Below are 22,994 nucleotides of genomic sequence, written 5' to 3'. Positions count from 1 at the left end.
GTTTTCCAAATGGAACCTGATACCAATTGCAAATCGCGAGTATATTTTTTCTGCTTTATATTCTTAACGTTTCATTTAGTATCGTGTTATAACGACTTCCAAACGATATGGACATAACTTACCAGTACGGAGTATGTAGATCTAAAATGCTGATGTGGACCAACTCTACCTGGATTTTAATGGCCAATGGACAACTGAATATTACTCCCAGGGAGTCAAGTTCATTCAATATTTGTTGGCTGTGTTTTCCATCAAGTGCATCTTTACAATTCGAAGCTGAAGCAGATCTGAAAGATTTCAACCAATCAAAGCTCGCATGGCTTAGTGGTAAAGCGCATCACTAGTAATGATGAGATCCTCGGTTCGACTCCGAGTGTGAGCATTTTTTGTCTTTCTGTCTATGAACGAACACATTTATCTCGATTTGCAACGAGATATCTTTTTAATGTCTTCCGCCCTTATTAAACCCAGTCTTCCTCGCCGTGACGTACAACAAATGGACCAATTGACATGTGCATGGGTTGGTATATCTATAGATAGATACTACCTTTGATTACCGCGGTGTCAAGAAAATAAATAGAGACCTCGAAGTGTACTGATGAATAGGTGTGGAAGTGAAGAGCTCTCTATATTAGATATGAGCGAGATGAGATGAAAGTCTTGACTATGGTGTCTTTTATTCGATAAGACCTGTGTTGTATATGACCGGCATTGCACATATGGGGAAGCTGGGTCTACTATACAGCTGTGGGAGTAGTGTTGGTATACGACTCACTCGGATCGTTGCACCGTAGGGTTGTAGATGATGGCTATAGAACTTTCAATTAAATCGACCTAGTTGTTTTTTACCAGCAAAATACCCAAGGAACGTAGAGTATAGCAGAATGTACCATGCGTACGAAACTACCGGATGTAGCCTCTGTACTCACGCCTATTGATGTAATTTGACAGGAGGCCGCTTTCACGATGTGTTGGCTGATGAGACTTGACTCGCCGGTCAAACTATTCCTTGCTAGGGGCTTGGGTGTTTAGGGATGTATCTAGGTTTCGCTTCGAGTTATGCCAGGCCTTCAGGCCCCTGCCACTGAGCTCAATGGCGATGCAGATGCATACATATATATGTGTGTGTATGCGGATATCTACGAGTGGATCTGAAAACGACCGATATTATATCCGAGCAGACATACATAACATGATCTATTACCACACTCGAGTATCATAACTGCAAATCCCAGCGCATACATGTATATATATAGCAGTCTGCTAGTGTGGTTGGTCAGCAATTTCCCTCCCCGGGGAGTGATTGGAGACTGTAAATGGTAGCCTAGACGTATCACTGCCTTCATAGAACCTTCCTAATTAGAACGGTTTCTTGCCTCTCTCACCTACTCCATGCTGATTTATGTATTCAAGTGCTCTATTTCCCAAAGAAGACAGATGCCTGGCATCCCGGGCTCTAAACAAGCTGCAGTCCTCTAGGGCTCTTCCCATATCTGCGAAAAAGTCCAAGTATGGCTGGGAATAATTTCGCTCACCAGCGCTAAATTAATTTTATGCTGGCTACCTCGGGATCATGTTTGAATTATGTGATATACGGAGAATTCCAAGGTTCCGAAAACGACACAAAACTCCCAATGCGGACTTGTGAAGTGGGTCTTGCCCTAAAGAGTTTGCCTCCACTTATGCACATTCTCGCCAAAGAGTCCATAACGAGGCCGGCTGGCCCAATGGCAAGGCGCTTGACTACGAATCAAGAGATTGCAGGTTCGATCCCTGCGTCGGTCAACTTTTTGGTTTCCTGGTTTTCTTTTTGCTCCATTGTTGGCCCAGTTAGGCTCAGAATGATGGTTGGATTACATTGGAGGATGGTGTGGCTTAGCGGCGTTCTTAGATTTTGCATGAGCTGCCAAGACAATATCAAAACTCGAATCATGCGGATATGAGGTATCTCTCATTATGTTCAGATAAATGAATATACTAAGAGTTTGTTTGATATTATACCAGCAAGTGGCGTGGGGTCGATATATGTTTCGGCCATAGTAGAACTTCCGGAAATCATATCGTGAGCTAACAACCTATTATCCCAATATGATCCCCTCGGAATACTTCAGGCAAACTATACTTGTCAGAACACCACACGTAAATGGTAGGACTCTACTTTATTCAACAAGGATGCCGAGCACTATACATATTTGTGGGTTCATACCTAAAGTTGTCGCCTGGTGTAACGGATTCCTAAAAGAGAGAGGTTTATTAGTCCCCTAAAGTATAGGATTGGTCTAAATTGGCCAGGATACACTTCTTACAATACCATTAATTGCCTCTGTTTGTACATAACCTTAACTAATTGGTCCCCTACGAGCTCCTCCCTACGCCCTTAGACATTTCTCTAAAGCTCGCATAGGACAATAAAGTAGTAGCCGACTCTGAGAAGTCTAATGCGGTGCTAGCACTTGGTAGCCGATGTTGATAGATAAGCCGTTGGTTCTGTACCATTGATCTCCTTGGTATGCTCGAGTCTGAGTCGGACTAGGGCCGCATGACTAGAGCTAACTTGCGGTCAATTCCAACTAGAAATGCCGTCAGCGGCACAATGGACGAATGGATAGGTAGTGTTGTTCGGTATACAGTTAGCTTAAATACACGAGGGTTGATTTAGCCTTATTTCTCTCTTTGCAATCACTGCCAGACAGAAACTGTGTCGGAAGTCACAGGGCGCTCCAGCTGAAAAACCTAACGGGGATTGGGGAATTAGCGGTATTAGTCCCAAGAGACCTCAACTCTAATCCACTCGCCTGACTCTTTTATAACATTAACCGCCGTACTAGAATAGATAAGAAGAAAGGATACCTAGGACCTGGCTAGTGGTCTATATAAGCGGAAGTGAATAGAGCGCCCTCCAACATCCAACATCCCAAGAAACAAACAGAAGTCTACGTGTATAATAATAAATACAAGAAAATAGAAAGTGTAACAATATATCCGCTACAAATGGAAATGCATGAGTTAAAAATGATCCCCACGCCCTTGATTTGACAAGCACCCACACCATGTGGATAAGCGGTATCTAGTATTCTCGGGGCCGTATCCCGACCTCGGGAGTTCATATAAAACCACTGTCAATCCGCATCGACAAGAACAGAAACGTGCCTCTAAACTACAATCTGAATCCCCAAATCACTTCTCACTTCCCCGCAACATGGAAATCCCACAACCCCTCCAAGCCGCAGGTCCTATTAGACCAATAACCTGCGTCGAGATGCACACAGCAGGCGAGCCGACAAGAATAATCTGGAACGGCATCCCGCCTATGACAGGGACACTCCTCGAACAACGAGCGCAAGCAAAAGCGCAATTCGACGAATTCCGCCGCGTTCTCATGCTTGAACCGCGCGGCCACTATGACATGTACGGCGCGATCTTACGCCCAGAAACGGAGCTTGTCAGCTCAGGAAAGGCCCATATAGGTGTTCTGTTCATGCACAACGAAGGGTTCTCGACCATGTGCGGACATGCAACTATCGCACTGGGCCGTTTCCTTGTCGATGTTGACGAGAACGTGTTTCCTCGTCGGAAGGAATTGAAATATGACGCTGTGTCCCGCACAACGACTCTCAATCTGCATGTACCATGTGGCGTGGTCGAGGTTACCGTCCCCATCTTGGAGTGTGGGAAGTCGGATGCGTCACGGCCTGTTTCGTTCGTGTCGGTGCCGTCGTTTGCTACGGCCATCTCCTTGCAAATTCCCCTGCCCGAGAAGTACCGCTGGGCTGAGCTTCGTGGCAAGACTGCTGTTACAGCGGATTTTGCTTATGGGGGTGCGTACTACTGTATGATTAGTGCCGAGGAATTGGGATTCCCGAGTGGCCTTGGTGAGGTTAAGTTGCAGGATATGGATCATGCGACGAAGTTACTCAAGGCGGCGGTGGTTACAAATCCAGATTTGCAATATCTCACTCAGGATGGTCGGACTGCTGAGGAGGGGTTCTTGTACGGAATTATGATCACTGATACGCGACTGGGACATGTTAGTGCCTCAGAGGGAACGGCAGCTGCTCGTGCGCAGTTGGATGTTACTAGTGAGGAAACGGGACTCTGTTTCTTTGCAAACCAGCAGATTGACCGTTCTCCCACTGGAAGCTGTGTTGCTGCGAGGGTGGCCCTCGCATATGCCAAAGGATCTTTGCCTAGAGGTGAGAAGAGGATCTATAACTCTCTAGTGACTCGTGCGTATAGAGGTCTTTCTGGATTTGTTGGATCTGTCTTTGATGATGCTGGCATAAGTGGAGGAGACAAGCAGAGTGTTCGAGTCTCTGTCGAGGGATATGCGTATTATACCGGATATCACTCCTTTGTGGTAGAGAAGGAGGATAGCCTTGGGGTGGATGGATTCTCTGTGAGGGATATTGCTTTGTAGAAGGCCATTTGAAGTAGTACAATGCAAACTTTATACCTGTGTTTGCTCCATCGGAACATAAATTGAGGTGTCCATACCTGGGCTCTTTGGGGAATGGGCCTGTGGCCAAGCTGGATGACATGGCGCTGTGACAAGCGACAAGGCGCCGCACCACTGGACCTCCCCTTTTTGGTTGTTCTCTTGCCTGGAGGCCTAGCGTTCGTTTATAGCCGTGATATAGTTTTTTTTTCATTTTGTGCCCTCTTGCTTCTCCACCTCAGACCGTTTGCTCTAGATGTGTAGAAGGCACGCTCAACTCTCCTCAGGCTAACAAGTAAACACTCTCCAACCCAGACATGACCAGTGATCAGGTCTCATTGCTGGTCTTGCAGGTAGTCCTGTCATCATCTATGAACTTGCGTCTTGAGACCCAACTGTTTTGCATTCAAGGTATTGATACATGACCGAGAACCACTATGAATACTGCTCCAAGGCTTCTGCTTTACAAGGGAATGAAAATAATTGTAAATGTGACAAAAAGGCGAGCTTGTTCTTGAAAGGAAATGAGACAAAATATTGTACATCGTGTGTGGGGGATGGACAAGGCGTAAAACAAAAATAATTCTAAGGGTAGTCTCTATAATCCTCCCGAGCATATTAGACTCGAGTCATTTATTTACCGATCTCAACACCGCCAGTGGCACCGAGCATACGCTTGATGTCACCGTAGATGGCGAACTGACCGGCGGTGATGGAGCCGACCATGAAGAGACGGGCACCAATACCACCGTAAGAGCCACGGATACCGAGCTCTTTTCCGATCTTGATCAGACGGGTGACGGTACCCTCACCAGGAGCACCCTGGGTCTTGTTGATCTTGGAGAGCATGGTGTCGGCGGGTTGGGAGATGATGGCGGCGGCGAGACCGGCGATGAGACCGGAGCCGAGGTTGATACCGGTCTTGCCGGAGTCGGAGAGAGTCTCCTTGTTGACGTTGGCGAGGATGGTCTCGGAGACCTTCTCGAAGACGACGAACTTGGCCATGGTGTAGGGAACCCTGAAACCGAGGTTAGCGGGAATTATACGAAACAAACACTAGAGGAAAACTTACTGCTTGAACAGGATGGGTCCGAATCCAGAGTAGAAGGCACCAATGCCCTCCTCCTTCAGGATGCGGGTCATGGCAGGGAGGAGACCGCTGGCGAAAGTGGGCTGGGAGACAAGACGGATACGGGTGGCCTCAAGAGGGCACAGGGCGATATCAGCAATGAACTCAGCGGCACCGGCGGAGGCGAGGTAGACGGCGGTGCGGTTGTTCTTGGCAGTCTCGTAGCCAAGGGCGTTGATGGACTGCTGCTTGAAGAACTCGTATCCACCGAACTTGAAGGCACCCTGGAGGAAGTAACCGGCGGCGGTAGGACCGAAACCAGTCAGGAGAGCGCCAGCACCCTCGTTCTGGATGACCTGGCGGAAACCACCGAGCATACCGCGGTTGTAGGTAACGGGGTCAAGCTGGATACGGGTCTTGACGCTATGGAGGGTCGGATATGAGCGGAAATTCTTAATCGCGCGTTGGCGATTGTGGCAGAGACTTACACATCGAGAGGAGTAGCAGCACCGTGGGTGATGGCGCAGCACATGGCACCGGCGAAAGCGAAGCGAGAGTACTGGAAGTAGGAATTGAGTCAGTTAAAGCATAGAGGGTTTCAAAGTTCATTGAACGTACCAGGTTGAGAGAACTCATCTCCTGCTTGGGGGCGATAGGGGCGGCCATTTTGAATGTGAAATAAAAAGAAACGTTAAGAGAGGAGAGGGAGGAATTGAAGCCTTTGGGAGAGTGGAAGAGAAGAAGAAAGGATTTGAAAGGGATGGGGCCGCCGAACCCGAAAACTTTTCGCGGCCAATGCGGGAGCCGGTAGCCACACTAACCTCCGATCGCCCGGTCAACCAGTCTATTCGCAATTATTATTTTTTTTACATTGTCAATTGTTAAGTATGATTGATCTTAATTTTTTCAATTTTGACCTCTGGAGGTTGAGATTGACTATTATACGTCATTCCAGTTCAATGTTGGAAGTCGGGAATAGACGGGATGAGCAACCGGAAAGGGATTTAACTCATTTCTTAGATATTTTGATATATTAGGGATTTATTGCTATATAGTATTTAAACTGTTATGTGTATACGGAGTATGGAGTAGTATGGGATATATAGAAAGAAATATATCTCCACGTTGGGAAAAATATACATCTCTACGTCACAGTGGACACATAATAGTCTGTCAAGGTGGATATTTGCGGCCACCAGGGTCTATTATATCTACTTATATCTACTTCGGACTCCCCATTCTAAATAATAAATAATCAATGGTCACAAATAACTACCGTATGGCTGCGCTCAGGACTATAACTAAAAATCAAGAAATCTATATGCAACGTTGAAAATCAGAACCAATGAGATCGGCAGATAAAGGCCACGAGGCCACTATGGAATGTTCCTATACGAAGTACTCCGTAGTGATAAGAGATTAAATTCCTGCCTTTGACTGAAAATTATATTATCCTTTATCTATTCTTTCAAAATGGTCGCCATCACAGATGATATTTTTGCCCCTCGATTTGCTATCCTGCAAGATCTATTCAGCGATAATGTATCCGCACAGAAAGCCGCTGAATATTTGGCTTCAATCTCATTGGCAGATACAGAGCCAGAGGATGGCATTACCAGCCTATGGAACTTGATATTCAAGTGTGCATACAAGTTTCCCGAGCACCATGATAAACTCGTCAATGTGTTAGTCCAACTGTCAAAACTCCCGGACGCGAAATCATCAAATGGAAACTCCATTTTGCTCCACGATATGCAAGTCTGGAAAGACCTACCAATGCTTGGCTGGCAAGTCCGTGACGAATGGAATGCAAGCGTACCTGCTGGACCTCCCGAGTCACGTCAAGATGCAATCTCCCGAATTATCAACCGGGATAAATTCACCGCCCGTTTGATGGCGACCCAAGAACCTGTCTTTACATACTCCTGGTTCGCATTGATTACCCTGCGCAAAGCACTGGAAACCCCAACAGACCAATTATCTGCGGGGGATCTAGAAGCAATGATCCTTGCTGCTGCCGCGTGGATCAGTATCATTGGGGCAGACATCTATCAGTGGAATGAAGGGTTTGATGGCGCTCTCGGGAAAGGTGGGCCGCTCTGGAAAGGTCAACATGGATTTTGTAAGGAGAGGTGGCAATTTTGGAAAGAAAGATTCGGGGAGTTGGTCAAAATGGAAGTTGACATTGGAGATGAAGTGCGAACAACAGCAAAGGACGCAAAGCGAATGATGGAGGAGATTGAGAAGTGAGACTTCCAAGGTTGAAGGGGAATTCTATCACAGATTTGTCAATATAGTAGATTCTCCCAAGGCTGTCTATGTTGTATATTTTACGCAATTAACATAAAGAATTATGAAGAACGTCAGTGGCCCCAAATCACAAGCCACATCTCCACTGGGGACGCGTACGTATTTTGCAATTTGTTGACCAGCCAAGGCCGCCATTTTGATGCATTTCTTGAATTGGGCGCTATTCATTAGTCATTTTAGTCATTTCACAGGGATAACTGTCTTTCCACGAATAAAAAACATCAAAAGCCCAGTTTCTTTTAGTCACTTCTGGAAAAGTTGGGTGATTGGCTCCTTGGTTCCGATCCGAGATGTTCGGACATACCTAGGTACTTCGTAGACACTACCTCCCAGGTTCTACCTATATCTATTATAGTGTATAAAATATTAGTGACACTGATTCATCGCATTGACCATTTGTACGAAGCTTACTACTAGTAAGACCCAGACATCTTGCGAGAAAGGATTGCCGCTAACATCATTTTTACCGTTAGACTTTTGTTGGCAATCATGATACGGTATATTAAAGCTCTTCTGCATGAATTGAGTTAAGCTTATATTTCCACAGCAGCCCGGACAATCATTAGAGGTGAGATACTTTTCCACTATACATTCCTGGAACGGAGATGGTAATGTATGGTTCTGCCAGACTATTATCGCACCATTTTTCAAAACTTTTGCATACTCTTTAATTCTCCTTCGAAGTCAAGGACAGTCTTGTCTTTTCTATGGAGACCTGGGCCATCATGCAGCGGAATAATTCCCATACTTACGCGTGCCCGAAAGCTATATGCACACGGCGAACAACGAGATTATCTCAATAGATGGAACTGCATTGGTTAGCAAGCTTTCTAGGTATTCATTGATTGTTCTTAAAATTATATAGGATTTGTGCGCTACGGCAACTATAAAGACCTCTGCCTTGCTTGTATGCTTAGCAAGGGTGGCGCATCCTACAAAGCGCATGTTTGTTGGCGATAGACATGCCGGGGAATTGTGGACAGATATTCTCGGGTGGCGACATGAGACGGTACTCATTAATAAATGTGGCTATGGAGTTTTCCCAGTCGCGGCTATGAGTGTTAGTATTTGGGTGAACACTCGAGCAGATGGGAGGAATGCAATTAGTCGGCCTTAGTAAGTTCCACTCATTAAGATGCGCGGGTTTCAGTTAGGATAGAAATCATGCACTAACTGGTCATTATTTGTTAGCAACCAAAACATATACAAACTCTAAGATTGTATGTGACAGAATACCCCTGTGGTCATTTATAGATAGACACTTATTCGTATTGATCTTTGATACTTGTGCTTATTGAAAGTTAAGCCATAATACATTCCTACCGGAATTGAACATGATTCAAGGAATTTTTGAGGCACCATGAGGCTCTATTTGTAGTCTTCCCACCATCTTTTTCGAATGCGCACGATGTATTGGGGATACTATAGTGGGACCATTCGATGACATTGGGGCGGGCAGTTGATTGGCTTAGTATATGTATTTGTAGGTTTCTTCTTTTGGTGTGGTAACTACTATGTATAGTTGAATAGTTCCTATAAAATGCCTTTTCAATACACTAACTTGCGATATTTGGAGACTTATATATATTCCGTAGACAGATCTATAATAGATCTATAATAATAGATCTATACAGATCTATAGATGTCCACTTGAGTATAAACTCGTTCAGCCAATCAAATATCAAATGTGGGGCAGGTGATGAGATATCAAATCCTACTCACCATAAAACAATCCCTACGGAGTACATATATAAACAGTACTGAATTTATTTTGGCTGAAGACTCTTCCAGGTTCTTGTTCTCATGACTTTTAGGATGTCAGGGTAGATCGGCAAGAAAGCCGAGCCTATTAGCACGCAACCGGAAATGATACTGGCCCGGGAATTTTTAGCTTAGCCGACACCAGCCCAACAACCGAGCCTTGGAGTTGCCCAAGTGTTACAAATCAAAAAAGATAGCATACCCCTGAAACGGCCTCATTTGCTTCCTCTATGTGGAGTAGTTTCGGCTCCATCCTCCGAGAACAAAAAAGTGAACACTGTGCGGAATTCCCCGTTCCCGTTGTTCTAAGCATTGGCGTCCCCGCTACAGGGGGCTTCCTACTAAAGAAAATTTGCTCTAGCTCGATCGGGTCAACTACGCTATTCAAATTACGCATATCATGGGAACAAGTACTCGTCAGCCCAAATCAAGCTTGCCCAATTCGTGACTTACAGGGAAAGCTATCTGACGCAATTGCTAATGCAAGACCAATTGATCGGCAGGGTCTCCACCCCTCATTGAATTCTTCAATGTCCAAATAACTAGATGCATTCAGTCGAAATATTCGGTCCAGTATTTGATTGTGTGGGCTTGGACTGCCGTAGTTTCGCAAGCGTCCGTCTAAGAAGGGTTTGGGAAATTCGGTCTTCTATGCGAGATTCCATGTGATATTCCAGTCACATTTTCAGTTGCCACTTTAGCAATAGCTTCTTAGCTCCTGCTTTTTGCCCAAACAGCTGGAAGCCGTCCTACCCGAGGTCTACTGATCAACACCACCAGATGCCTAATTTGACAGGGAAGGCTAGACTTCTCGCCATATTTTCCAGATTGGCTTCGCGTACAAACTCCATTTGTCAAAGGTAGGGCGTACCGTTAGTAGGGCGTACCCGCAGAGATTGCTTTATGGATGTGGAGTTGAATCCACATTAAATTAAGATTTATTTTGTCTGAGTCAAACATCCAGCAATTTGTGAATGTGGGGGGGTTTTATTTTTTCAACTTTGAACCTTCACTTTTGCATCCCTAGATCTTCATCTAGCGTACAAACCGTCCATTTTGTTAAGCCAAGGTCAATATGTCGGACCATGTGGCTGCCGAGGAAAATGTACACAAGGTCATGTCAAAAACAGGTCAGTTATGTTTGTCAATTCTTTCTATATTCTATCTTATGAGCTCAAAATGCTGAAACTGTATAGAGAACGTAGTCGCTTCCTCCCATGAGTCACAACACTCCCATGACTCTGAAGATCGAGACTCAGAAGTTGATCATGAGCCCATCCAAGAACGATATGGAAACCCTTCATACTCTAGATTTCGACGAGTGGCCTCCAAAACGATTGTTTCATTCGGACCTAATGACCCAGCTAACCCTGTTAACTGGAGAACGGTATGTCCGATAGTGTCTAGTACAATGAAGCAATGCAAGGAACATAAGACTAATGTGTTCGACAGAGGAGAAAGTTTCTTGTTCTCGCATCTGGTGTCATGCAGGTCATGAACAGTACTATCGGCTCGTCAATTTGTAGCAATGCTATTCCCCAAATCGCCGAAGAATTTGATATCACCAACGAAACAGCCCTCGTCTTGCCCATCTCCATCTTTCTCATCGGATACATTCTAGGACCATTGCTATGGGGTCCTAGCTCCGAGTATTTTGGCCGGAAGCCGCCTTTGCTCATCGCTTATGTGCTGTTTATGATATTCACACTGGCGTGCGCTGTCGCAGATTCGTATGAATCTCTGCTTGTCTTCCGATTATTCAATGGCATGGTTGCATCGGCGCCTATCGCTACTGTCGGTGGATTGTTTGCCGACGTACATGACGACCCAACACTGCGAGGACGCCTGATGGCTTATTTCATGGCTGTAAGCTTGCCTCATACATTCAGTTCCAGTTGTCGGTTCCAATAGCTAATTTGTTAACAGTGTACAACCTTCGGGCCAATCATCGGACCTTGGCTATCTGGATTCGTAGCTGTTGTCAGCTGGCGTTGGTGCTTTTGGATTGGCCTCATTCTGTCAGGCGCTAGCTTGCCATTGGTTATTTTCATGCCTGAAACCTATGCCCCGGTCATTCTGAAGCGTCGTGCGTACAAGCTACGCAAAGACACCGGCAATTCAAGCATCGTCTCACCATTGGATGTTCAGAGTCGTAATGTGCGAGAAATGATGATTATCACGATCTCACGACCCTTCCGCATGATAATCCACGAGTATATCGTTTCTCTGACTTCATTATATCTTGCTCTGGCCTATGCAATCTTCTACCTCTACTTTGAGGCATATCCAATTATCTTCCAAGGTTAGTGATCTACGTCAACTAACATATGCAGAACCCTGTTGGAGACTGACATTGACGAACATCATACAGGTGTCTACAAAATGAGCCCTGGTGTGTCTGGGTTGATGTTTCTACCCAGTAAGTTCATCCATACTGTCTCCCGACCGAAAAGGAGTAGATTCTAAACCCCACACAGTTGGAATCGGCGCCATCCTTGCCTGTGGTGTCTTCTTATGGTACGATGGCTACCTAGCCCGAGCAAAGGCCCGCAACGCAAGCTGGGCCTTTATCGAGGAATACCGCAGACTCCCTCTTGCCTGCATCGGTGGACCCCTATACGTGATCTCCCTCTTCTGGGTAGGTTGGACAGCATCACCAAACATCCACTGGGTTGTGCCCTTCCTCTCCGGCATCCCGTTCGGAATGGGATACCTTTTAATCTTCATGGCTATGTTGAACTACCTGACCGATGCCTACGAGACCCTCTCTGCCAGTGCACAGTCCGCCGCAAGTTGCACACGAAGTATTTTGGGAGCTGTGCTCCCGCTAGCAGCTAAGCCGATGTTCAACCGGCTCGGCGTGCCTTGGGCTTGTAGTTTGATTGCCTTCCTCAGTCTAGGTGTCTCTGTGATTCCATTTGCTTTTATTCGCTATGGTGACCGCATCAGAGCAAACAGCAAGTTCTGTCAGGAGCTCAAGCGCGCTAAGGAAGCCGAGCAATTGGAATTGGAGAGAGAGGAGCGTCTCGCGAATGGTGATGATACCCTTGCACCTATCCCATCCCGCAATACTGGGATTTCGATGACGAGGATTGATACTGCTCGCACGGATAGAGCGTCGATTATTTGTTGAAGATGGTCAGTGATTGCGTGCCTGAGGATAAATGCTTCTCATGATTCACTCGAGTATTATCTCGACAAAAAATTTCTTCACGCATTTGGGACATTTGTTCCTCGATTTCTTTTTTTTTTTTTTTTCTTTTCGGTTTCATCGGTTGACCATTCAAAAGTTTTTTCTTTTCACGAGGCGAGTGACATGACCATATACCTTATTTCCTAATGTTTAAAGCACAGGACTTCTACCAGCTTCGAGTCATGCTCCTGTCGAAAGGAGCAGAACAAACAGGTGCCTGCATTTTCATTTGCTTTTTTGCTTTTGTTCCCCCCATTTGAGACATCTCACTATTTCTACCAGGGACCAGATACCGAGCGTTACTTCATAGATCAATTTTAGTTATCTTCCATATATTCCCCCAGGATGACCCATAATCAACTTTTTTATCTCTAATTTCCCTTGAATCTAACCTTTCTAGCCTTGAATAAGAGCCCCAAGAGATTCCAAAAGTTGTAGCCTTAGGCACAAAGAGTCATCCGTCAACTTTCTGTTTCAATTTCTTTGTATCTTACTCATGTCTCAACCCGAGTATGATGACGCAGCAGTCTCCTTTGCATCAAGTACTGCTGCCGATACCCAGATGACATCCATATCTGGATGCAGATCCTTAGATATAATATTTAAGACTACCAAAAAGGCAAGGCCTCTTGTTTTCACCCATTCGAAAAGCTTCAGATTCTTAATTCAGCGGTTCAATTATATGATTTCTGATTGACAAACAAAGAAATGTCCAAAATAAACCTCTACTCCGGCCGAACCATAATCTAACCATGTGATCAGTCAGAAATAACCTGTACACCACCAAAGTCCAGCCCTGTCAAGCCTACATAGCCCCCATTGGAGGTAATATTTCCGTAAACACTATGTTGACTTTTATGGCTTTTCTCGGCTGGAGCGCTACTGATGCAAAAAATAAGTAGACGGGAGATCCACCTGGGAAGATACAATCCAACCAGAATACTTTTGATCTAAACGTCTGTGCGTAAGTCACAAAAAAGAAAAGAAAGACTTTGATTGTCAAAGCTCATTGACTTGCATTGGTCTGCACTCTAATTGCAGTTCAGGTCTAGGATGAAGAGTTCAAAGAATCTACTTGAGGTCCAGACTCTACAAAAGTCTTGGATAATATACTTAGAACATTGATTGGTCACAGTTTAGATTAAGAACTAGTAAAAAGGATGCAGACTCCGAATACTTCAGCTAGTTACTAATGAAATGTTGAAATGGTGAAAATCTGTTATGGTTTGTAGATCGATTCAATCCTGTTGGAAATACAGGGGTATATCAGGAAGAAGCTATGACGGCAAAAAAAAAGAAGAAAAAGGTATTCAAAAGTGTATAATTAAGAATAGCCAGATAGAGAATAATAGCGGCAAACGCGCTTTGCGCGAAAGGAGGGGATGTGCGGTTGCAGCGGTCTGTGGAGCCTCTTAAAAGGGGTACTTTGGGAAATTTAGGAGATCTGGACCTGGTGATCGAAGATAAATTTGGGGATTATCATGTCAGATGCAATGTTCAAAGCTCTACAAGGGTATCTTTGAATCGGGGCTGATCTCAAGACACCCGAGAAAAAAAAAACCCCCTATCCACCCCCATACTATGATACGTCAGAATAAATTCATGTGCCCATCTACTTAGTTTGTGAACTAGATCGGCCCCCCCGGCCTATCCCCGGGCCAGTTAGATCTAATATATTAACTGGAACCGTTTAACAGAGGACCTAAGGACCGGTACTCTCGGGCTTTAGGTATCTTACACAGTGCCTTTCAAATCTCTCCGATGATATCCGCCCAATTGCTATTTTATTGAGCCCTAGCGGTTCATGCACGCACGGACGGTATAAACGAGCTTGACGATTGAAGCTAAGGTCGGGGTATTTTTGTGTCTAGATCGTGGAGGCCCTTACGGGGTCCGAATAAATATGGGCCCTAAGTCATTTCCAATCAGTCTTGTTTGACTAGAAAAGAAAGATCAACCAGTTAAACACTCTATATACGAAGTACTTGTCATCTTCTCCACTTCTACACACAAATTCGGAAATGTTTGCTGCACAGCCCATACCTGTCCCCTCGAACTTCATAAGAAAAATAAATGAAATTTGAAAAAGAACAGGTCTGAGATCATGTGGCTGTTAGTACTCCCCGGTGAACTCTGACTTTTGCGGGGAAACCCTGAGCGTATCACAACAGTTCCGCAGGCACAACTTGGCTAAATGAGGAATGTGGAATGCAGCTGCCATACCTTTGAACTATCCTTTTTACTAGGACTAGTGAAGCTGACTTGAATCGTCTGGTGATCTTCTACTCCAATGACTTCATAGCCTTTTAAAAAAAATCATATTTATATCGTTTAGTTTAGGTCACAATCTATCATATTCATCTTTCTTTCATTTTCTATTCCTTTGACATTGAGCGTTCTCGATTTTGAATTTCCAAAAAGTTTGATCTATATTCCTTAAATTGGAAATGACAACCTTTTCACTAGTTGCAATTCCAATCTTCGTCTTTCTCTTCGCAGTTAGACATCAAAAACAACTGCTCCAGTGGTTAACACAAAAGTTGAAAGGGGAACATTGCTCAAATGTCTCCAATTCACCCGACATCAAGCGTATGGCACCGTACCCAGCGCAGCCCATCAAAGGGAGAGAGCGATACCGCGTGATGATGGATATCCGCAAGCTCGATGCCCATAATTGGCTTACTCTCGACAAGAACTATATGGACGAACACCGGGTGCGGACCCAATTGCTTCACGAGAAAAGAGAAGAGGTCCTACGCTGTTTGCCGGAGTCAATTGAGCCGTGCCAGGAGGCATTGGAGGAAGTTTCAGACTTTCTCTGTGAGAGATTTCCTAATACGTTCGGAATGACAATCCAAGACGGCCGTAAGACTGTCAACAATCGTATGACTGGCGACAAATTTACTGTCAGTGGGCGCGACACCAACGAGGGATCAACAGAGGCACTCGAAGCTGCTGTCCGTCTTACGATGGAAGATCTCAGCATCTTGATGATGAACGAAGAAGGAGAATTCTACCTGTATGTCCAAATCCACACCCAAATGCCTATTGGCCAATACTAACACTAACACAGGGCCGCTAGCGCCAGCCTCTTTCCAACGGGGTGGACAGTGAACCAGAGAATTGGCTGGACCATCTCTCAACTGCATGGCCCGGTGCCATTATGGCATCAACAAGTTGCCAACTCTGTCAGCAAGTAAGTGATATTACAACCAGATCAGGAGAAAATGGCTGCAAAGAGCACAACCAAAGAGAAACAAATCAACTAACCCCAACCCCCTAGATTTCTCGCCCGTTTAACCCCAGCCTCTCCAATGGAGCGCTCAAACTACTTCGTAGAAGTCAAGGAGCCAAATGAGAACCTGACCGAGATCCTCTATCGGCCCAATTCGCTCTGCGAGAAAAAGTTGAGCAGCCCATTGCCTTCAGATATCCTGATCCGCCGCGAGAGACAGACTTTCCGTCGACTGCCGCGGACAGGGGCGATTGTCTTCGGTGTCAAGACCTATCTCACGCCGATGGATGAGCTCCCAATGGCCGAGCTGGATAATCTGGCCAAGGAGATGAAGAGCTGGCCTGATTGTGTGAGTGAGTATAAGGGGAGGGATGTTTGGGGGGCTAAGGTCTTGGAATACCATCGGAAACGGGTTGGTGAGAGTTGAGACAGGAAACGAGGAGGATGATGAGAAACACCAGAGAACTAAAGTTTGAGTGGATCTTGTAGGATACCTTGTCTTTGCTTCGCATTTTGGTTCTGGGAAATCAAAAATGGGTCGGCCCTTTTGTTTGTCAACAAAAGTTGTGTTGTTCTTGTTTTCAATTATCTTTTACTTGCGTCTTTGCGTTTTGGTTTGTTAACGAAGACTGTGTCTTCGGAAGACAAAGAGACAAAATATGTATTAAGGCTTCCAGATATTTGTTGAATTATAACATGCTTATGCAGTTATAGCTAAAAATGGCCCAGTTTCAGTACAAAGCAAAATCAAGAAGTCAAAGGGGGGACTAAGCCAAAATCTATAGATGAAGATATGTGAAAAGAAGGGAAGAATATGTTCACGCTGACAGGAGACAACTCCTTTAAGCTAGGGGTATAGCACAAGCTCTTTAAATCTTCGATAGTGGCGGCTTGTCTTGCTTTAACCGTACAACACCCTATGATCAAGTTAGTACTAAGCTTCATAATAGATAAACGCACACATACCTCTTGCATGCAAGTAGCAATAAGCAGTCCATCCCTAGACCAAATCTTCTGGATCGCCAAGCCTCGTCCTTCGCCAGCCCACGGACTCTCCATCTCCGTCAACATCCACTCATCGGCACGGAATGCCCATGGATTATGGAAGTAGATTGAATGGTCCAGGCTGACCATCATGCCAACCTCTTTATGGTTTACCTCCTTTTGACCCATCGTAACCCTATTCAAGGCCCCTTCCACACGGCGTCGCAATTCTGCAGCCTCCTCTTCCTTCAACTCCTTCAGAGCTCGTGTGATATCCTCATCGTCGAGATCAGATGGGTTCTTAAGTGCATTTAGGAGTTTCTCAAGTTCGGCTGGGGAAGAGAATCGTGGGATATCATGGACGAGTGAGATTGTACCGATAAAATAACTGTCGGTGATATATGCAAGCGCCGATAAGTGTGCTTGGTGACCACCCTGTTCGGAGATTGCGCCGCGGGCGCGAATGTATCGCCGAACCCTCTTATCTTCTTGGTTGGGGGATGTGCCTGTTTGATTACGACAGCCCATTAGTACAACATGCACAGCATGGAGCTTCCGACCGGGGAGACATACGGTTCAAAATGCCCGCCTTCCTTGATTCAAATGGACCGCCGCCCGCATTGCTGAGGGCTTTCAGACTTCCCGGCTCAGCTTCTTCTGGCAATGGGACATCTGGCTTTGATACGGCGTGGTGAACGGTCTTCTCACCACCACTACCGACTCGACTGAAGCTCAGCGTTGTGGTGAAAATTGGCCGCCCCCGTTGCCGCGCCTGCACGGTTCGGGTTACAAAGCTTCTTCCGTCGCGTACACGCTCGACGTGATATAAAATGGGGATCTCGGAGTCGCCGGCAAGGACGAAGTAGCAGTGCATGCTATGGACGGCGTAGTCGGCGGGGACGGTCAGCATGGCGGCTGATAGGGATTGCGCGATCGCGGCACCACCGTAAATGCCTCGAGCTCCGGGGGGATGCCATAGCGGGCGGGTATTAGTGAAGACATCCTAAAGACCGAGAGTGTTTTGTTAGAGTATGTCGCGACAGAAGAACCGGGGATGTCATACTGGGCCGAGGTCTACTACTGGCGTCAGATCGAGTACATTTTCGATAAGAGCCTTGGAATGATCCTGCGCGGGCGGATCGAAAATCGTCACGCGTTTCGACATATTTGTAAATTGTGAGAGAGATCAAAAACCAGGAATGAATTTCAGGGATGACGGTTCCTTGGATTTTAAATGCGCTCGGCGCGAAAAACAGCCGAGGTCCAAGGGGATTTCTCATCTACACACAGCCCCAGGGATTACTACGGAGTACATTGTACACATATTGTACACATTGTGCACAAGATATAGTAATATTATATTATTCAACAAATTTCACATTAATTACTTGTTTCTCTTCATACTCATATCCGATATTATCCTATGCTACAGCATGTTTCAAGCAGTCAAATTATTCCAGTCCTTCTGTACTGTCTCGCCCCTAGGTAAATCGAAGCGATAAGTGTTTCGCACAAGTTCAGGCGATGGCGCTCTGGTATTTCGTTCCCCCAACAAGCGAAGCAACTGACGACGTTGCATCTCTTCGTCGGTGAGTAGCGGGGTACCTTCCTCCACTCGACGACGGCGTGACTCTCGACATACCAAGCTCGCTGCGAGAGCATAACACATCGAGAAAGCAGCGGGTAAGCAGATATTCACGATATGCAGAGCGCTCAACTGTAGGCTTCGCCCCTGTATATGGAACAGGATATTCAGAAGCGCGAGCAAATTCATCGTCGAGTATGGGCTGTAATTATTAGCCGATGGCCAATCAAAGACACGCGGGTTTCATTGATACTCACATAAAGATTGAGTGGAGGAGGAACATCATTTGGTGGCACTGGGCGAAGGCAATCAGGGCTGATACGCCGTAAGACGCTCCAACAAGCACGAATCCAATAACAGTGGATACTGTAGTATTGATTCGCAACTCTTGAGGAGGGGAACTGACTACTACAGCCAGAATCATATACCTAAGCAGCGCAACTCTATAATTAACAATCTCCAGTTCCCAAGTAAAGCTTACATCTCGTATCAAACTCACCCGACTAACTGTAAAGCTGCAAAGCAGGCTGCTACCACCTTCCATAACAAAGAGACATCAGTTACATTAGTCCGGGGCAAGGTCTTCCCAGAGGTCCAAATGGCTTCGTATGGAGCAGCTAGCATAGCGGTTATGCCCAGCCCAAAAGCAAACCAACAAATGGTAGAAACGCACGAACCGGAAAGGCAAACAAAATACAAAATACAAACGAGTGTCAAGAAAGCACCTTGGGAAGAGAGGAGTTAACGAGTGTGTGCACAAGATGATGTTGGGTTCAGGAATGCAGCCAAGAGCTGTGACCCCTCAAAAGGCCCATCTACGCAAACCTGCAGAACTAGTCTCTTAGCTGCGATCTGACATCCCGGTCGCACAACGTATAAATAAATTTCATATACGATTCTCAAGGACACTTTATTATCTATATGATTGAAAAGTATTGTCTAATCCTATTAAGTGGCCTAGTACTACAATGTTACTATGTAGTACTATATACTTACAATTTAGGCTCAAATAATTTAACACACCTCTTTTCAGACATTATTAGTACAGCTCCCTCGTTATGCAGGTATCAGTGGCCCTGTCACTACCCATGGCTTTATTATGCAACAACCCGATGGCCCTAGTGTTCGTGTTTTGATAAGTATTTGCACGTTATAAAACAACGGAAAGAAAACGGTTTCTCATAGCAAACGAATAACTGCCTATGAGCAAGGCTATAACCGGTTAGCGCTAGAATAAAGAGCTGAACAGTTGTACTATCGTGTAGAACACGTTTTCAGCATTTATCCCAAGGTCATGTGGATTATATATTCAATAGCTATGTAGTGGTTGCTACGCGATCATATTCTATAGTAGATTATGTAAACTTTTTCTAGATCATGGTAGTAATATAATGTTTCGATAGTATAGAAGGATAGACTAGATATATATATTCTCATAAGTCTAGCGGTCGCTATCATCGAATATTAGGACTTAGGTCGAAGTCAGGCTATTTACATCAATTGGAGGAACCAAAAAAAAAAGCAAATTTCAGCCTCAGTACGAAGTACAATATAAATATGGCTCAATGGTTTCACCTAATAGGATGTAGATCTCCATAAACCTTGTTCCATCCGATTCCATAATCAGCCTATGTCAATAATCAGAGGATAATTCTGATGAAAAATATATAATGGCTTTGTTAAGGCTTGGCAGGAATTATGTGATAAATTACATGTCTCCATGACTTCTATGGATGTTTCAGGGTTTTTGAACCCGAGCCGAGGAAAAAAAAGCCATGAAAATATATATATAGTAAACTAGACTTAATTTAGATACATATTCAGCTGAGTGGAAGGTTCTGTAGTGCTGACAGGCAGCTGACAGGCGGCTTATACACAAAATAACGTGCAGGTTTAGTTACGGATTGTCGAGCCGACCAGTTGGGCTTTTTAAGCCAATTTCCAGATTAATTTCAGGTTTCAGGGATCACCGAAAAAATTCCTTGGCTTTAGGCTCATTCGGCGTATTTTGCAAAGCATAATCCAAAAAAATATGAGGCCATTGATGTGTTTTTAACCGATTTCTCATTACTCCGTATGGAGTCCACGAATATTCAACGGCTAGTATATTACGAGTAATTATATAGGCTTTAATAACCTTTTGGTCTAGAATCATTGATATAAAGCCCTATCTCGGAAATCTAAGTCCCGGTTTCGGTCGGAGCACCTCCGAAAATAAATAAGTATATTCGGGACTCGAAAATGCTAACTTGGAGCATCTTAGCATGTATAGATCTCTAAAATTGCAGGAACAGTAGCACCAGCGCATAGATTTTTCTATTTTATACTTCTTCCCATTTACCTATCTACCTCGATTCAATAAGTGAGCCTTGAAACCATCGCTACGAGACCCAAATTAAACAGCTGTAGTTTTTTTTTCTTTTTTTAAAAAAAATAACTACTCGAATTAAGCTGGTTATACCGGGATTCAATCTAAAATGGACCCCGAAACCAAGTGATGGTGAATTCAAGTTTGACCTATACCATTCTACCAGAGGAAAACCACTGCACGCTAACTTCCAAGTTTAGAGAGAAAACATGAAAAAAATAAATTCTTCAATGCTCTGTCACGATTCCATAATCTCACAAATCCGGAATCCCTGTCTAGTCTAGCCATTTCTGCAAGCCAAGACATAACGGCGCCCTTCCGCGATAGCTCAAGCACTAACAGCAGACATCACCTACCACCGACAGTACAGGAAAAGTGGCGATAATCAACGCAGTAAGCAAAGTGAGACCTTTACAAGGACTTTGTCATGATTATGAGACACAAGAGAACGACCAGGCTCTTCGGTCTAGGAAGGCAGCTACCTCCAACGCTCGAGGTATAAAAGCAAGCTCGTTACCAAGTCTAGAGGTATATCCAGAGTACCTCAGACAATCCTAGTTCCCAATCTACCAAAAGGATCAATTTCAAAATGCGCATCTCTGCCGGAATTAAAGCAGCCCTCCTGCTGGTAGCATCCGTTCCCGCGCAAGCATGGAACAGACTGGACAAGGACAACGCAGTGAGTTCGCCTTCCCCAAAACAACATTGAACAAATATCACCCAAAAGAAGAACAAAAACCCCAATCTAACAATCTAAGGCCCTGCTCGTCATCGATCATCAAGTTGGTCTCGCACAACTCGTGCGTGATTTCAACACCAACGACTTCCGCAACAACATCCTCGGCCACGCTGCCTTGGGAAATGTCTTTAACCTTCCCACTGTTCTAACCAGCTCCTCTGATGCAGGCCCCAACGGCCTTTTGCTGAAGGAAATCACCGAAATGCACCCCAACGCGACTTTCGTCCGTCGTCAGGGTGAGGTCAATGCCTGGGACAATGCGGAATTCCGCGCTGCAGTTAAGGCCACAGGCAAGAAGCAGCTGATTATCGCGGGTATCGTTACTGAAGTTTGTAAGTGAAGGAAAAGAAAAGAGAAAGGAAAATACAGTGAAAAAAATACTGATATTTGAGACAGGCACCTCCTTCCTCGCTCTCTCTCTTGTTGATGCTGGCTACGAAGTCTTTGCCAATACCGATGCCAGTGGCACTTTTGATGTCAAGCTTGCTGAAGATGCGAATCGCCGCATGGAGAGGGCTGGTGTTACACTCATGGGTCTGTTCGGTATTGTCTGTGACCTTATGCGCGATTGGCGTAAGACTCCTGGTCTCAATGAGGTTCTGCCTTTCCTTGATAAGTAAGTTCCTATCCCTTTTTATTCTTATGCTGTGTTCATAGTTCTAATATCTTCTTTTTTTTCTCTGTAGGTACCAGTTTGCCTATGGCCTTGTTGCCCGTCATCACGCTGGATCTATCCAGAATGGTACCTTTTTCCCTGTTGAGGGGACTTTGATCTAGGTATATTCTGTTCAAGGTGGGATTGACTAGAGAAGTGCAAAGGCAGAGAGGTGGAGAGTTGGAAAAGTAAAAAGACGAGGTGGTAGAGAAATGGAGAAGAGAAGGGAAACGGAGGGATGGAAAAAAGAAAATAATGTCTGGTGACTTGGTACATAGCTTGTGAAGATAGTGAATCGAATTACCCAGACAAAGACCAATGTCACTGACAAGTAGATTTTAAAGCTTTGGTCAATATATTAAGATTCAATCTTTGTAGCTAAGAAATATAAACATAGAAATGCAAACTGAAGGAGTTCATCGAATCTGGTACGTGTGCTTGTGAATATATACAGTAAGACATAAGGCTATAAACAAGCACTTGGGCATGGGTATCGGCAATGCAATATTTGCAAGGAAGATATAGAGAATAGGCAAGCGAAAAACATGACACCGCAAGCTTTGTAAAGCTTGAGCTCTAGATCGGGTCTGGAACCATACAACATGGATAGACGCGGTGATATGCGAGGGAGGTGGAACGGGTATGAAGTAGGTGGGGGGA

The 22,994-nt window shown here is 45.0% G+C and overlaps 7 protein-coding genes across 7 annotated transcripts; 5 read left to right on the top strand and 2 right to left on the bottom strand.

The window, feature by feature from the left end:
• Nucleotides 1-3,199: 3,199 nt before the first annotated feature.
• Nucleotides 3,200-4,417, top strand: PGRI_032220 (putative proline racemase; the record flags this gene model as incomplete). The annotated part of the gene is made up of 1 exon (XM_040790935.1): nt 3,200-4,417. The coding sequence occupies one exon, from the start codon at nt 3,200-3,202 to the stop codon at nt 4,415-4,417; it is 1,218 nt and encodes a 405-aa protein (XP_040647888.1).
• A 651-nt stretch (nt 4,418-5,068) lies between these two features.
• PGRI_032210 (putative mitochondrial phosphate carrier protein (Mir1)) lies at nt 5,069-6,170 on the bottom strand (the record flags this gene model as incomplete). Its single annotated transcript, XM_040790934.1, has 4 exons — nt 5,069-5,453; nt 5,508-5,927; nt 5,993-6,063; nt 6,123-6,170. The coding sequence occupies 4 exons, from the start codon at nt 6,168-6,170 to the stop codon at nt 5,069-5,071; spliced, it is 924 nt and encodes a 307-aa protein (XP_040647887.1).
• An 807-nt stretch (nt 6,171-6,977) lies between these two features.
• On the top strand, nt 6,978-7,754 carry PGRI_032200 (DUF3632 domain-containing protein; the record flags this gene model as incomplete). The annotated part of the gene is made up of 1 exon (XM_040790933.1): nt 6,978-7,754. One exon carries the CDS (start codon nt 6,978-6,980, stop codon nt 7,752-7,754), a length of 777 nt encoding a protein of 258 aa, XP_040647886.1.
• Nucleotides 7,755-10,650: 2,896 nt separating this feature from the next.
• On the top strand, nt 10,651-12,708 carry PGRI_032190 (MFS transporter; the record flags this gene model as incomplete). The annotated part of the gene is made up of 6 exons (XM_040790932.1): nt 10,651-10,705; nt 10,772-10,962; nt 11,028-11,441; nt 11,502-11,877; nt 11,947-11,994; nt 12,053-12,708. The coding sequence occupies 6 exons, from the start codon at nt 10,651-10,653 to the stop codon at nt 12,706-12,708; spliced, it is 1,740 nt and encodes a 579-aa protein (XP_040647885.1).
• Nucleotides 12,709-15,359: 2,651 nt separating this feature from the next.
• Nucleotides 15,360-16,430, top strand: PGRI_032180 (heme-dependent oxidative N-demethylase family protein; the record flags this gene model as incomplete). The annotated part of the gene is made up of 3 exons (XM_040790931.1): nt 15,360-15,787; nt 15,842-15,964; nt 16,052-16,430. The coding sequence occupies 3 exons, from the start codon at nt 15,360-15,362 to the stop codon at nt 16,428-16,430; spliced, it is 930 nt and encodes a 309-aa protein (XP_040647884.1).
• Nucleotides 16,431-16,872: 442 nt separating this feature from the next.
• PGRI_032170 (uncharacterized protein) lies at nt 16,873-18,152 on the bottom strand (the record flags this gene model as incomplete). Its single annotated transcript, XM_040790930.1, has 4 exons — nt 16,873-16,920; nt 16,970-17,493; nt 17,561-17,990; nt 18,051-18,152. The coding sequence occupies 4 exons, from the start codon at nt 18,150-18,152 to the stop codon at nt 16,873-16,875; spliced, it is 1,104 nt and encodes a 367-aa protein (XP_040647883.1).
• Nucleotides 18,153-21,529: 3,377 nt separating this feature from the next.
• Nucleotides 21,530-22,456, top strand: PGRI_032160 (putative isochorismatase family hydrolase; the record flags this gene model as incomplete). The annotated part of the gene is made up of 4 exons (XM_040790929.1): nt 21,530-21,619; nt 21,699-22,011; nt 22,076-22,295; nt 22,366-22,456. 4 exons carry the CDS (start codon nt 21,530-21,532, stop codon nt 22,454-22,456), a joined length of 714 nt encoding a protein of 237 aa, XP_040647882.1.
• Nucleotides 22,457-22,994: the final 538 nt, after the last annotated feature.

Source organism: Penicillium griseofulvum (assembly GCF_001561935.1).
Source record: "Penicillium griseofulvum strain PG3 chromosome Unknown contig_80, whole genome shotgun sequence".
NCBI lineage: Eukaryota > Fungi > Ascomycota > Eurotiomycetes > Eurotiales > Aspergillaceae > Penicillium > Penicillium griseofulvum.
The sequence above is the reverse complement of the archived record's forward strand: the minus strand, read 5'-3'. Positions and strand labels throughout refer to the sequence as shown.